The 16,797-nt window shown below is 36.2% G+C and overlaps 1 protein-coding gene across 33 annotated transcripts in view; it reads left to right on the plus strand.

Moving 5' to 3' along the window:
* Positions 1-16,797, plus strand: part of PICALM (phosphatidylinositol binding clathrin assembly protein) — a 259,498-nt gene that overhangs the window by 164,689 nt on the left and 78,012 nt on the right. For 5 of the 33 annotated variants that reach the window (XM_060403872.1, XM_060403885.1, XM_060403883.1 and 2 more), the window contains exon 1: positions 169-7,082. The exons of 27 other annotated variants lie outside the window; for them this stretch is intronic. In XM_060403872.1, coding sequence (XP_060259855.1) covers positions 7,037-7,082 — 46 coding nt within the window. In that variant the 5' untranslated portion in view covers positions 169-7,036. Of the gene's footprint in view, positions 1-168; positions 7,083-16,797 lie in introns of those variants that run through there. One more of the 33 variants, XM_060403878.1, reaches the window with a different exon arrangement.

Raw genomic sequence — 16,797 nt, forward strand, 5'->3', positions numbered from 1 at the left:
GCGCTTTTATTAAAAAAAAAAAAAGCACAAAATGTGAATTCTTCCAAGACGCTTTGCTCGTGAAGTACTGTTAGAACAAGTTATTGCTACAGACAAACCCATTGTTCATTGTGACTTGTTCCTTCCTTGTGGAAAAGTTTAAAAAAACATTATTACTGCTCGGTGGTTCTTTCTGATGTGCGGTTCTTGCAGGTTGCTTGTTAAACCGTCAATCCTAGACTGTTTTAAGGAATTCAGAATGTTATTTGAATGGTGACACTTTCATAAACGGAAAATTCTTTAAAATGTATTATGAAGCCGTAAGTGCTTTTTTGATTATCTGATATTTGGAATAGACATTTTTACTGTTTACTTCTCTTCAATCTATGGTTGCCCTAACAATTCTTTTGTGAGGTTGGTTTCTGTTTCTTGTTTTCAGTGTTAATTTGTGACTTTGTGAACTGTTACCCTCTTCTCTCACTTCAAAATGATAAATTATAACAAGAATAGATAGCGGTTTTGAAAGTCCTTTTAAAGATTTTTGTCTTATTTAAAATGTTGCAGTTCTAACACATTGTGGAAAAGGTCAGAAAACAGGCTAGGTAAGTTTAGGAGAGTGAGACTTGCTTGTGGTTTTATGAATGTTAAATGTTAGCCTTTTCTCTTAAGCTACTGCAGAATTGAACTGGGATTATGTTTGGTATGGGTAATTGCACGTTTGTAGTTCTTTTTCTTTACCACCGCTGTGTTTATACATTCCTACTTGTTTAGAACTTGAATATTGCTGATAATGTTTGATTTTTTTTAAAAATCTGTGTAGATAAGGTGCCACTACTCTCATTTTTTTCAAATGAAGTTTTAAAAATACACTAATATTGCCTTCCCTATATTGCTTAAAACACCTATATAACCAATTCCATTAATAAAATACACTTAACTAAAGTCTGACCAATGAGTGGCTTTTCTAAACACCCTCTTGCCTTACACACTTTAACATAGTTAGAGAAAATTCAAAAGGCTTTCACAAATAGTTTTGGGTTTTGACATCATGGACATTTTCCCCCCCAAACTTTAAACCTTTTATTTCCTATTGGAGTATAGCCGATTAACATATATAATTTAAAATTATGGTAGTTTCAGGTGAACAGTGAAGGGACTCAGCCATATGACACCATGGACTTTTAGGGCTTTACAGCAAATATAATTTTTCCTCTTTTAGAAATTTTTCTGGTGAAGGCTTAGTTCTATTGTTCCACCTTTTAATATCCCGAGAAACTGTTGCTTAATTAGTTGAGCCTAATGAAAGTGGTTTCATTTTTTAAATGTTAGTAGTTAATAAAAATATGCTTAGGACTTTTTTTTTTCTTCCCTCTAAGCCTTTTGAGTGTGGAGGTGGTTTCTGTGCACCTTGCCAAGGTCTGTCCATATTAGGAAATGATTATTGTAATCCATGAATTATGGCTTAATTCATACTGCATTGTATGTATATTTAAGAAAGAGCTTTTGCTTTGCTTATAGGGGTCAATAGATAATAATGTTAACTAGTGTCCACAGTGGGAAAAGAGTTGTCAAACCTCTGAAACACATTTTTAAAAATAAACATGATTTGCATTTAATTCTAGGCCTCTAATGTCCATAATCAAGGTAGGAGTATAGCAGCCCTTGTACCTGAAGGACTTCTGTTTGCCAGGCACTTATTAACCATTATCTAATTTAATCCTCTCTCATAGCTATGGGATAGGCAAGTCATATGCATAGAAGGTTGTCTCTAACTCCATTTAATGAGATGGATGTAGAATGCTGAAAACATTGATGATTGAAGTACACAGAACAGTTTTATAATTTATAATTTCTTAAAAACATTCTTAACTAATTTCACAGCCATCCCTCTGCTTTTGACAAGAACACTTTTCTTTTTTAATACTAGTTTTCTTTCCTTGGGCATTTATTTTATGACGTGTTTCACTGAAATGAAATACTGTGTTAACAGATCTAATGTCTTCACTTTTATATCCATGTTTTTCCTGGTTAATTTCAAGAGGCATTTCATCCTAGCCACCATCTGCCTTCCATTCTGCACAGCAAAATCAAAATCACGTTCTTATTAAGTATTCATTGTAAGCATATCTCTAAGGTAGATATAGTGTGGGTATTTGTGTCTTGTGTACTGGATTTAGACTCATCCTAATTTTAATTGTGAAATTTGTGCATGTTTTTAAAGTAAGAATTTGTGAATACTTTGAATTTATAGAAGGTGTAATTTGTATTTGGGTTAGTAGTTTTTATAACATTGAAAATACATATAAAATATTGACATGCAGCTGAAATAATGGTCTTTTAAAGCAAATTATTGATTTTTAATGTCTTAATTATATTCAATGGGTACTTAGTTTCTGTATTATCAAGAAGATGTCTGGTAACTGGAATCTGATCTGCAAGAAAGTACATGTGAAGAAGGTAGTAAGTGGAAGATCTGCCCTTGATGGCTCTTGTTTAGAAGAAATAAGGAAGCTGAGGCTTTCCAAATGGACAGTTATTTTGTAGTTATGTTTGGGCTTACTGTTCTTTCCCATAAGAATTACCATAAGAATTGTGGTTTATATTTTCATTTTCCTTATTTGACTTATTCTGTCCCTTACTCCTGTAATAGTTCTGAAATAACAAAAAATGGTGATTGAGTCATCAAAGTGGTAATAGTAAGATTTGACTACTTCTGTCAAATGCAGGAGGCGTACAGTAGAGCTCTACAAATATAAGTTTTTTCCTCCTTGATATATTTAGTTATATTTCTGGATAGTACGTATTTTAAAAGAGAAACCCAGAAAAGAATCTGACCTTTAGCCATCTCAATACCTGCCTTATGTGTAATTAGCAAATTAATTATAAAATATCTTTGTAAAATAATTAGGCATCACTGGTGGACTTGTTATTTTAAGAAATAATATTTAGATTTTAGTCTGAATAATTTTTAAGATGTCTTAGAATTTAATTTTGACTCATTTGATTTCCTCTCCTTTGATTTGTAGAGTACTTGTATTTAATTATATGTTTTATTTTTTTAGCTTTTGAAAGCTCTTCTACTTAATCCTTTAGTTTTTGGCTGGGCTGAAGGCTTGTGAGATCTTAAGTTTCTCAACCATGGATTGAACCTGTACCTCCTACAGTGGAAGCGTGGAGTCCTAACCGCTGGATAGGCAGAGAATTCCTTAGATGTTTTAAAAATACATTAATTGTTTAATATAATTTATTTGAAATAGTCAGAATTGCTTTAATTTAAATAAAATAGTTTATTTTGGCTCTGATTATCATTTGGAATACTTAATGTTCACCGTCATAATATATGGAAATCTCTTTTGTTCTGTTTTTTTTTTTTTTTTTTCAGTTTCAAAGTGCCTAGTTCCCTGATTTTTTCCTTAAAATCAAAGAAGTAAGAAAAATAAACTTGAAGATTTCTTGGCCAGAGGTTACAACCCTAGCAAGGAGAAGTAGGGTTAGATTTTCAAAGTAACGGCTTACTATTTGCTCTTCCTGTTCTTTTGGTGGCTGAAGTGGCATTTCCGTTACTTTGTGTTCTCAGTATGTTCCCTGTTAAATGGCTTTATATATTTCTCTAGAGAATTGAAGTTTTGGATTTGACATTTTAGAATTTTGTATATTCATTGTGTATATATATGTATATATAGTTATTTTCATGGAGAATTGTTTGTGGGCACTGAGAATTTACTAATGATATTCCTTGAAAAGGGTATTTTGATGACCCTAAACCTTTGTGTTAAAAATTACTTTCAGAATTGTAGTTTGCCAGATTATAAGAATACCAAGGATTTTTGAAGTTACTTTAGAATGTAGTAGCAGTACTCATAGCTAGGCATGTGCTTTGTGCTTATGCCTGGATTGTGTTTATATTTATTTAACAAATGTTTATTTGTGCTTACTTTGTGCTGGGCACTCACATTATTGAACACTTTGTATTTATTAACTTGTTTATTCCTTTCAACAACTTTGTAAGAGAGATTTTTATAATTATTACCATTTTGCTGAAGAGGGAACTAAGGCATTGAATTTAGTAATTTGCCCAAGGTTGTATAAAACTGGGATTTGAACTCAGGTGGTCTGGCATCACGTCTGGGTTTCACCTTGGTGTGACTTTTTATGTAATGCTTTTCTATTCCAGGAAATGAATAAGCCATATTTATTTACTCAAGGCAGTGTTTTTCTTTTTCCTGGCCATGCATGTGGGATCTTAAGTTTCCCAACCAGGGATCAAACCCACGTCCCCTAATGTGGAATCACAGAGTCTTAACCACTGGACTGCCAGGGAAGTCCCTTGCAGTGTTTTTTGAAGTGTGGTCCTCTGCCTCCTGGGAGTCCCCAAGACCTTTCAGCATATTTGTGAGGTCAAAACTGTATTCATATGCTGAGACATTGTTTAGCTTTCCCATTTTCATTCTTCCACTATTGTACAGTGGGGTGTTCCAGAGGCTATGTGATATTGCAACAAGTTGAATGTAGTAACAGATAGAAGAATCTGTTTTTTATTAAGCCAGATAGTAAAGAGTTTTGGAAAAAATATGAAACAATGCCACTGTTCTAAATTTTAGTTTTGGAAAATAGTTATTTTTTATGAAAAATATTAACATGATGAGTTTTATTATTTTAAAATGAATTAATCTTTTAAAATTTCTGAGTTTTAATTTCTAACCCTCACAGTAAATATCAGAGAAAAATCACATAAAAGCTCTTTGGAGTCCTTAATTTTTAAGATAATAAATGCTCTGAGACTGGAAAAAAAATGCAACTGGAAGGAAGAGTGTCTGTTAAGATGGGAGGAAAAGAAACTGAGAAACTAGATTTAAGTGGTCCTTGCAGTTCTCAGAGTAATTTTGCATTTGATTTGATGGATAACAGTGACCCAGTCATTGTAAGACTGAGCAAGAGATGTGACATAATCCTTTGATTATGTCATACTGTTGAGTAGAGTGGAAAGAATGTGATGTGTGACTTTCAAAGGAGACTGCACTGGGGCAAAGAGTTTCTAACAGTAATAATGTAATTTTTCCTAAAAGGCCTTGATAAAGTCCATCTTTAGTTGACACTCTGGATCCTCTTTTTCCTCACTTTCTGGTTTTGTTGTTTTTTGTTTTAAATATAGCTAAGCTGTTTCTTTTTCAGCTAAGCAGGTTGGGTACCAGTTGTGCCAAAGTAAGTTCTTGACTCCCAAACTGTTAGCCATCCTTTGCAGATACCATTCCTAGGACACAAAGTATCTTTGCCCTCTGTGTCAAAACAGATCCATCCTTCCTCTTTAACCTTCTTTAAACTTAAAGTTCATGTTTAAAATCACCTCTTTCATAAGGACACTACTGAACAACTCCCCCTGGTTATTCTGATTCTCTGTTTATTTTGGGTTCGTGTGTGTTTTAATTGTGAATAGAAACTTTTTTGTACTGTTGTATATCTCTTCTCACACTACCTAATCAGTGGTGCTTTGGGTACTCATTAAATACTGAATGCACGCTGAATGCATGTAATCTGTCACAGCTCAGGCTATTGAATGAACAACTTATGGACATAGCATCGAGATCTATCCCAGTAGATATTTTAATAATGTTTTTATGGGCATTATCTTAGTTCCAGTGAATGATAATCACTTGGTTACAAAATTATATATAAAGTCATTCAGTAGCATTGATAAAAAACATACCAAATTGCTGTATTTCATGGGACCCATGAGGAATTGAGGTTTGGTTTTGTTTCAATATTTTGTGATTTTCCCAAAGTGGTGTTATAGCAAGGGAAAAAATTTCATGGTTACAGCTACTCAGTTTGAAAGCTATTTTAAAATGCATGCTTTTGAGGATGTGGTCTTAAAAGAAGAAATTAATTTTAAGAATTATATTTGAAATATGTATCAGAGTTGCTTCCTTGTACAGCTCCAGGAGGTGCTGATCACATTATAATCTATGTGGAGGCTGCTTCCTGTATATAACTGTATAACAGCTTCACTTTAGATATAGGAAAGGTTGCAGTACACGCTTGGTAGATAATGTTAGAATGCAAAAGAGATGACTGTTTTAGAATGGAGGTTGGAGTGATAATAGTGATGGCTGTGATAGTAAGACCACTAAATCTAGATCATCAATCAGCTGATTGCAGGGCCTGGTACGAATTGCTCAAAGTCTTCTCTGCATGCTTGGAATTCCCGGAGTGATTTCTGAAATGGTGCTGGTATTTAAGTCATAAACTTGGTACTTGAAAGCTTGCTAAGGGCCCTGATTTACTCAAGGGAAATTTTTTCCAAGTAGTGGTTGAAGAAACTTAGACGTGCTTTCCAAACTTCTATCCTCACTTAAAGAGAGCAGGTGTACTTTACAAGTGACTTCATAGGGTCTACTTAGTTGCTGTATTTTGACCTTATGGTGGTGGTTTAGTCTTTCAGTCCTATGCCGCTCTTTCGTAACCCCATGGACTGTAGCCCGCCAGGCTCCTCTGTCTGTGGGATTTTCCAGGCAAGAATACTAGAGTGGGCTGCCATTCCCTTCTCCAAAGCATCTTTCCAACCCAGGGATTGAACCTGAATCTCCTGCATTGGTAGGAGGATTCTTTACCACAGAGCCACCATTTTAATGGCAAGCCCCATTTTAATGTATTGGTTCATCCAGCAAGTTCAGCCTACCCAATACATTTCTCTGCTAATTATAGGTCTTTATAGGTCTCCTCATGTGATTTATAAGCTCTAAGAAAAAGCGTCATGGTGTGTGTGTGTGTATTAAGATTTTTATGTGCTGGTAATAGAGTTGGACTGTGAAGAAAGCTGAGCGCCGAAGAATTGATGCTTTTGAACTGTGGTGTTGGGGAAGACTTCGGAGAGTCCCTTGGTCTACAAGGAGATCCAACCAGTCCATCCTAAAGGCGATCAGTCCTGGGTGTTCATTGGAAGGACTGATGCTGAGGCTGAAACTCCAATACTTTGGCCACCTCATGGGAAGAGTTGACTCATTGGAAAAGACTGATGCTGGGAGGGATTGGAGGCAGGAGGAGAAGGTGACGACAGAGAATGAGATGGCTGGATGGCATCACTGACTCGATGGACATGAGTTCGGGTAAACTCCGGGAGTTGGTGATGGACAGGGAGGCCTGGCGTGCTGTTATTCATGGGGTCGCAAAGAGTTGGACATGACTGAGCTGAGCTGAACTGAACTGAATAGAGTTCGTTGTCTTGTGGAAGCTTGAGAAATACAGAAGTAACATTTTAAATACATCTAGTATGCAAAAATCTTACTTTAGTTCACGTATATACCAAAAGTAATTACAGTGATATTCACTCTGGAAAGGGTTTGCAGACCTTTTTGTTATATTTGAAACAATTATTTATAGGAATTTGATTCCATGTACGGTATTGAACAATTTGAGATTTTGTCATTTAAGTCATACAGAGCTATTGTGGAAAGGGGGATTGTGAGGCAAAGTGATTCTTTTATGCAAAATTTTTGGGGAGTGCTGCACTTCACGGCATGTGGTATTTTAGTTTTCCAACCAGTGGTTGAACCTGCTCCCTGTGCAGTGGAAGTTGGGAGTCTTAACCACTAGACTGCCAGGGAGGTCTCTTGTATGCAAGTTACAAATTGAGATGTAGTTCACAGAGCATCAAATATATTCACAGTGTTGTGTGTGACCTTTACCACTGTCTAATTCCAGAACATTTTCCACCACCCCAAAAAGAAAATAGCTATCTGTTCGCAGTCAACTCCCCAATCTGGCCACCCTCTTTCGCTGGCAACCAGTAATCTGCTCTCTGTCTATGGATTTTCCTAATCTGGACATTTCATATAAGCAGAATCATACAATTCTTGGCTTTTCATGTCTGGTTTCTTTCACTTAGCATAAAACTTTCCAGGTTTGTGGATGTTGTAGCATGTAACAATATTTCATTCTTTCTATAACCCCTAATAATATTCCCTTTATGGATAGACCACATTTTGTTCTTTCGTCCATTGATGGACTTTTGGGTTGTTTACCCCTTTAAATCCACCAAGGATAGTATTGCTATGAACATCTGTATAAAAATGTTTGTGTTAACATGTGTTTTCAGTTCTCTTGGGTATGTACCAAAGAGAAGAATTTCTGGTAGTTAAATGTTTAACTTTTTGAGGGTTTACCGGGTTGTTTTCCACAGCAGTTGTACCATTTTATATTCCCAAGAGCAATGTATAAAGGTTTCGGTTTCTCTGTATACTTTCTAATACTTATTATTTTCAGGGTATTTAAAATTTAAGTAAATTTTTTTCATTGCAGTCATCCTAGTTAAATACATACGTGTGTGTGTGTATAATGGTTTTGTGTGAAGTGAAAGTTGCTCAGTCATGTCCGACTCTGCGACCCCATGGACTGTACAGTCCTTGGAATTCTCCAGGCCAGAATACTGGAGTGGGTAGCCTTTCCCTTCTCCAGGGGATCTTCCCAACCCAGGGATTGAACCCAGGTCTCCTGCATTGGAGGCAGATTCTTTACCAGCTGAGTCACAAGGGAAGCCCGAGAATACTGGAGTGGGTAATCTATCCCTTCTCCAGCGGATCTTCCCGACCCAGGAATCGGACCCGGGTCTCCTGCATGGAAGGCGGATTCTTTACCAACTGAGCTATTAGGGAAGCTGTTAATGATTTTGCTTGACATTTTCCAAATGACTAGTGATGTTAAACATCTTTTTAATGATGTTGAGCTTATTGTCCATTTGTATGTTTTTGAAAATATGTCTATTCAGATCCTTTGCCCATTTGAAATTTGACTATTTGGAAGCCTAGACGAGTTCTTTGGTATTCTAGATAGTAGGTCCTTATGTGACTTACATGACTGTTTTTTCCCATGTTGCATTTTACCTTTCTACTTTTTTGATAGTAACCCCTCTACATCCTGCCCTTTTAAAAATTGAAGTATAGTTGATTTACAATATTTTATTAGTTTCAGATATGCAGCATAGTGATTTATAATATTTTTATAAATGATGTGCAAATCTTTTTAATTTTGAAGTTCAGTTTTTTGTATTTTCTGTTATTTGTGCTTTATCTTAAGAAACCATTGGCTAGTCCAAGGTTATGCAGATTTAGGCCTTAACTACTCCTGAGAGTTTTATGTTTTTTAGCTCTTTTAGGTTTGATCAGTTTTGAGTTAATTTTCATATATGGTGTGTGGTGGCAAGGTGATAGTAAGGAAAATGGGGGATATTTGAGTTTTCCCCTTCTTTTGAGGTTGACATGGGGTACAACTCTGCTTCTGTGTGACAAAGAAGTAGAGACTAATGAGGGACAAAAAATTTTCCTTAATGTCATTCTCCAGTACTGGTATAATTCATTGACTGTGGAAAATTCAAGTCAAACATTTTTAATTGGGTAGACCACTTAATCTAATCCAACAAACTTTTTTTTTTTTTTTTTTAACGTTCTCAGGGTACGTTAAATGTGTGACGAGATAACACATAGTTGTGTGAGGATCAGTAAGCAGGTATTTTTGTTAACACAGAATGGTGTGTATGATTCCATACTATCTTACACTTCCCCATAGTGACACTTTTCATGTGATGTAGCTCTATAGCTTCTATAATTATAAGTGTTTATAACTGCGTGTCTACTTTACTGTGCTAAATAGAGCATATAGCAAGTTTGTAATGAAAAGATGCTTAAAGAACGAAGGAGGGATAACATTTTCTTGAGGGATTGCTAATGTGTTACCAAACAATGTTTTAGGTTTTTTTCCATGAAGGAAGAGGAAGATTGTTGTAGAGTAATGTCTTCACTATGAGTAGTAGTTGTTTGTTTAACCTTTTTTCTGTTCCCATAATGAAGCTACTTTTTATTCTTTATGGTTTGAAAACCTGAGGAATTACGGATGTTCAGAAGTAGACTTCTGGAGTTAGATTATATAAAATTAGGGTAGTTTGACACACTTAAAATATTATTTATTCCAGGACCTACTTAATATTGGTATATTTGACTTCAGATGTTTTTTCCCTTTTATGAATTTTATTTGCTAATGTATGATTGTTGTAAGTGTATTCCTGGCAGTCTTTGACGTCAGACTTTGTGTTATCTGCAGTAGTTCACTTGACTGCAGAATGCTATAAATGCTTTACTTGCTACCTGCTTGTGTGTTTTGTTATAAGACGTTGGCAGAACATGTAAAGCACAAAGGAAGATAGTTAGAAATGAAATATATGACTTTAATAGGCTATATAATGAATGAACTGGATGTTGACCTTGATTGACTTCTTGAAATCCAAATTAATTTTTTGGAAAGTGTAATGTAGATAAATCTTAATTCATTTGTGTACCCACAGACTCAAGAACTGAGCATTTTGTTTGACGTTATGTTTCTTGGAGAAGGCCTTGAATGGAAAAAGAATTATAAGAACACATTTTTCTTTTTAATTTCATATTATTTTAGTAAAATTAACTAGTAAACTATAATACGATCTTTTACTTGTTCTATGAGCAAGACTATGGGGTGAAAGTTCTGAGATTGAGTTCTGTTGAGTTGCACAGTGCCAGCAAAAACCCTGGTTAGAAAGAAGCATTAAGTGGAGTGCTAAGGAAAAGTGACTGAAGTCTAGGAAATATTGGAAAAATGAATGACACTGGTCATACCCTAAAAGGAACCTGAGAGCTGATGGTGAAAATGTGTAAATGAATAACTAATACATTGAGATAAATGCACAATATTATTTACATAAAGTATCAGAATATGGGGTGGAGTAATTAATTTTGAAGGAGTTAGTGACAGCTTCATAGAGGAGGTAACAGGAATTTTAAGGATGAACAGAGATTTGCCAGACAGAAATTCCTTCTAAATAGATTAGCACATGCAGTGACACAAAGGCAAGAAAGAGCATTTTGGTGTGTTTGGTGAAGACTGTAAGTAGTGAGTGCCATATGGTGGAATGTAAACTGTTAATGAGAATGGGGGGCGATGAGGTTGTCTTGAAATGGACAGGAGTTACCTTGGTAAACTCTGGTCTCTTCTGCCCAGATCTTCATTTTAGACTCCCTTTCCACCTGTTAGCTGCTCTCCTAGTTTTCCATGCCAGTGTTACAGAACTGCAGAAGTACTGAATGTTGTTACATGTGGTCATTTGGGTCACTGAATGAATAGAATCAGGTACACTGATTGAATGACTTTTGTGGGCCTGTCTGCAGGTAGAAGTTTTTTTGTTTCAACTTTGTGAATGAACTTAAACACAGACTATCTTATCATCCGATGACAGTCAGTGTGAATAGAAAAGTTTGCTAAGATTCTTGGGGGCATGTTTGATTTATGTGATGTAACAATCGATAGCAATTTGTTACATAGGATACATTAATTATTAGTTTCTTTAGCTTTTTAAAGCTCAATTTCTACCAAACAAGACTTTATTAGTCTAATGGAAAATAATATACTCATTAGCAATTACATGTTGTCTACTAGTATAAACAAGCTACTGTGTTGAGATTATTGAGAAATCTAAAAGTGAAATTATTTGTTTGATCATGTCCTCAGTCTAGTAAGGAAGATGACATATACAGATAGTTATATTATGGGGCAGCAGTGTAAGATAAGCTCAGAATGGATGTCATTGAAAATTAGAGGGGAGAGAGATAACTGCTTTTGATAAAGGAGGAGAAATGGACCTTAAATGGTAATTAGGAGGGGTAGGCATTTCAGGTGGAGCAAAGAGCACGAGCAAACTTTGTAGGTAGCAAAGCTGGAACTGTGTTTGGGAAACAAAGGAATCTAGATAGTAAACAAAGGAATCTACCTTACCTGTAGATGATAAGCGGGGTGCTTTGAGGCCAGAGGAAGGACAGGTCAGGCCTGAGGGGAAGTATAGTTGGAACAACTGTCTGGGATGAGATTGTGGAGGGAATATGGGTTTTAATCCTGTGACTTTTAGATATATCTCATTTCCTGGCTTCCCTGGTGGCTCAGAGGATAAAGCGCCTGCCTACAATGCAGGAGACCCGGGTTCGATCCCCTGGGTGGGGAAGATCCTCTGGAGGAGGGCATGGCAACCCACTCCAATATTCTTGCCTGGAGAATCCCATGGCAGAGGAGCCTGGTGGGTACAGTCCACGGGGTCGCAAAGAGTCGGACATGACTGAGCGACTTCACTTTGTTTCTTTCACTTTTGGCTACTGTAGGTAAAGTTGGACCCTAGTTAAAGCTGATTTTCAAAGCTGTACTGTATTTTCTACTGCCAGTGTTAAAATAGGGAAGGCAAGTTTTGCTGATCTATAAGCTGAGAATGAGATTTTACTGCCTTTAGCATTTCATGTTAGCTTGATTATTAAAAATGGCATCACAGTGGTGGTATCTAAGGTTTGGAGGATTTCTGAGTCTATAGATTGCTCAGGAATGAATTATTGAAGAAATCTTCTAACCAGTAGTAATACATTCCTAATTTTGATCTGAAGATATTTTATTGACGCTTAACAATCAATAAACTGGAACGTTTTCAGTTTCATTATTACACAAAATCTGATCAGATCATTTATTTTTTAGGATATAGCCTGCATGATGGAAATAATAGCTCAGATTTAAAGAATCCTTTCTTAAGCAGTTGACATGCATTAACACAGTTGACTTAAAAAAAAGCCCGTTGAGTAGGTAGTCTTATTAGCTCTACTGTACAGATACATCATGAGAAACATTACTGTAATGGAAGGAAATAGAGAATAAAATTAACATTTAAATGGCAGTGGAAGTGAGGCAATCCGGGGAATCTATAGCTCACAGAGAAGTTATAGGGAATGAGCAATAGTTAAGGAGAAAGCCTTTCCTTGAAAAATATAATTTCTGTAAGTATGTAAGATTATATTTGGAAACAGCAACTTCTTAAACTTTTAGAAGGAACAAGCCCTGAACTGGAATGTGTTGTCTTGGCCTCAGCTCCATATGACCTTAGGAACATACCTTTCTCATGAAATTACTGATTTCTAAATTACCTCCCTGCTCTGCTACTCTGTGATGCTGTATTTGGGCCCCTTTAGCTTTTTTGTTCTTGGCTTGGTGCTTTGGGAACTACAATTAAGGAGTTTCGCTATGAGCTTTGTTTCATTCTCCATTACAGTATCTCACCTACTGATATATATTATCTTTATTTGAAAAACAATTTTAACTTGCATATTTTACTGTCATTGGGAGTGGGGGCATAGCTTTGTTTTCTGTGACTTTGTTTTAGGTGAAAATGGCCAAGAAAAATGTGAATTTTCTTTTATTAAAAATATGTGACCTTTGTAAAATGTTAAAATACTTGATAATAAAAGACTTCCTATAAGCCTTCCCACCCGTGTTTCAAATGCCTGCTTTTTGGAATTTTCAGTCAGGTTGACCACAAGATGTTTCATCCTTTCCTGTTTGTTCCCTTTGGGTGCAAGTAGCAATTGTAATCAAATTGCTCCTCTGTCTATCTGCAGAGGCATTTTTCTTTTTTCTGGTTTTCGTCTTCTTTTTATTTTGAATTTTCATAGCATCTTGTGCCTGTTTATTTTTTCTGAAAACAGGAATTCTTGCTTTGTTCATCTTGGTATCCCCAATACCCAGAATATTTGCCTGGTCTATAATAGCTTGCTGCTGCTGCTGCTAAGTCGCTTCAGTCGTGTCCGACTCTGTGTGACCCCAGAGATGGCAGCCCACCAGGCTCTGCCGTCCCCGGGATTCTCCAGGCAAGAACACGAGTGGGTTGCCATTGCCTTCTCCGAGTAGTATCTTAGTAATATTTAATAAATCTTTGATGAAGATAATGAACTTACTATGCTGGGCTGGTGAATGAACTATCTAGTCATCAGTTTTTTTGTGTTTTAAATGTGAAGTTGTTGGACAGAATTCATCTTTATTGCAGATATTCAGATATGATCTTGGTCTTTAGTGAGTTGGTTCACTTGATAAAAATTAATAGTGTTCATGCTAGGGTTATGTACTTGATATCTGGAAAGGGGTAATGGTGTGGTCCCTTAACTATAGACTAAATGGTCTACACTGGCTATTCATCTTGCTGCTGTTGGGTATAATGGGAGATCAGTTGATGGTTTATAATGATGCATCACTAATCTATCACCATGTGTTCATTTGCAGAGTAATTTAAAATTATTCGGTTAAGTGATGAATTTGTGAATTAATGCCTTAAACCTTATTGTTATCCCTTATTTTGATTTCATAGAACTATAGAAATCTAAGCATTGCTTTTGTTTCAAAGATTCTTTGTTTGATGGAGAGACTGTTTTTGAAGTGTGTGTGTGCTATGAATGTACATTGTGGATGGAGGCTGCCTCCTGGAACTTGTGATAGGCCAACGCTGCGTCCACTTTTGTGACTGTAGCTGCTTCCTCTTTTTCGGTCTGCAACCATCTGTGTACTTGGGATCACCGCTAAGAGAAGGTCGGGGAGTTTCCTGGCTGTGAAGTTAGGACTCTGCACTCTAATTGCTGAGGACCCAGGTTCAATCCCTGGTCAGGGATCAGCCAAAAAACCCCACAAAGTTTGCTTTTATTTGCAGGTACATGTATGTATAGTTGGTCTTGAGCTAACTTTTCAAATACAGCATGAGCTGTCTTTATTTTTGGCAATATTTTTACCTTTTGTGACTTTAAGCAACTTACTGGTATCATTTAGAATAATCCTTAGTTGTATACAATCTAAATTATATTAGGAAACTTGTGATATTTATTGTGCTGTGGTCCATGGGGTCACAAAGAGTTGGATATGACTGGGTGACTGAACAACAACCTTTTTAAGTGCAGCCGGCCTGTCTTCACATAGCAGTTTTGAAAAGGGAGGGGCAAGATTTTGGAAGTGTGTACCATTTTTATCAGGAGAGTAGAAAACAAAACATCTCACTAATTGTAGCTTCTAGCTTTGTTTCAGGTGAGATACTGAGAAGTTGGTCTAGTTTTGACTTATAAGGCCACTGTGAAGATAAATACAAAATTGAATGAATTGCTCTACATGAATTTGTTTTTAAGAACTGAATATCCAAGAGGGTTACAGGATAGCTGCATTTGATCTTTTGAAGATCTGGCTTGTTCTTTAGATGAAAAACATTGTCTTCTGTTTTCAAATCTGGGAGATACAATCACATTATCCTTATTCCCAATCTGTACATTTGTTTTTAGAAGCAAAACCAGCTTTTTCATAATCACTGAGAAGTTAAGGTTTAACAGGCAGTATTTCCTTTTTTTATTTTTCTTTTCTCAACATTAACTATTACAACTTTTCTTCACAGAACTATATAGTTGTATACTAGTTAGCAGGTTTGGAATTAGTGTTAGGTGTTAGTTTAGTATGAGATTTTAGACTTAGTATAGGATAAATCCTCCTTTATTTCTGTTTTTCATATTCTTGCAAAAGGTTGTTTCGAATTGGTGACCTAGAGTGGACAAAGGCATTATTTTCAGGTGACTTCAGTAGCACATCCCAGAAACACTGCATAAACATAGCTGAGTGGCAGTAAACAAGAAGGATAAGTACTGACTTAAAAGTTAGTTATAGAAAAAGAAATTAATTATAGAGTTGCAACTGGCAGCTAAGTTAGAAAGGTATTTATAAAGCAGCTCAGGAGGCTGAGCCGCTCCTTGACTGATTGCAGAAAGAAAACCACTTCTTCCTATCAGGAGGTGGAAACATTTTTAAGGGAAGCTTAAGCTGTTTCTTATCTTTGTGCTTGTAGACTTAACCTAAAAATGCTTTTTCTTTCATTTTCCTCATCAGTTAGGTTTTCCTAACTTAGCCAGTGACCAACCAAGAAGGTGGTGTAGCTTTTGAGGCCCTTTATAAACATAGTTTACCTGCTCTCCTATTACTTAGAATTAGTAATGATTACATTTCTGGGGCTGAAACCTTCTTGGCTTTTTAACCTTGCATATAAATTAAGGCTTGTAGTATTTAAGGCATTTTGAGATGGGAATACCAAAATTCTTGAAACCTGTTTCTTGTGAACTTGGGTTGAATATTATGATTCCTTCGGTATACCCTGTCAACTTCAGTTTATTGCAGTCAGAATGAAAATGAAGATGCCAATGCGCAGCATATACACACCAGATAAGAATTGGTTACTGTCTGTCCTAGAAATTAGGTTTGTGAGGGCTAAAGAGAAATGTGTGAATTTTAGAATAATTATAGTAGGCGATGACAAGACTTGAACCATGTAGAATGAACAGAAAGAGAATGCAGAGAAAATACGTATATGTCTTCATCTGTCCTCTAGTGGAAAGATTACTTTTTTAAATAATGAGCTACTGGTTTGTGTTAACTTAAGGTTGGCTTGTGTTAACTTTAAGGTATTGAAATCTCTTCAATGGAGAGAACAGCATCCCTTGTCAAAGTGTTAGTAGTTCTGTCATGTTGGACTCTGCCACCCCGTGGACTGTAGCATACCAGGCTCCTCTGTCCATGGAATTCTCCAGGCAAGAATACTGGAGTGAGTAGCCATTCCTTTCTCCGGATATTCCAGACCCAAGGATTGAACCTAGGTCTCCTGCATTGCAGGCAGATTCTTTACTGTCTGAGCCACCAGGGGAAGCTCTTTGCCTTGTCAAAGGCTCCAGTAATACAGAATTAAAAGACTGAGAATGTGAAAGAACTTCTTGGCAAACCCAATATGAAGAAATCCCCACATGTAAAGATTTTTGTCACTTAAGATTGAGTGCAAGTATCTGGTTAACATTTCTCAGTATGAAGAGGTTGGGCTTTATAAATTTTCTGAAGGTTTTGTAAGACACCTTTTGTGTTTGGGGTGGTTCATAGTACTGTATTGGAAAAGTGATGGAAGAATAGTCTACTAAAGTTGACTAATAA

This window comes from Ovis aries, chromosome 21 (genome assembly GCF_016772045.2).
Source record: "Ovis aries strain OAR_USU_Benz2616 breed Rambouillet chromosome 21, ARS-UI_Ramb_v3.0, whole genome shotgun sequence".
Lineage (NCBI taxonomy): Eukaryota > Metazoa > Chordata > Mammalia > Artiodactyla > Bovidae > Ovis > Ovis aries.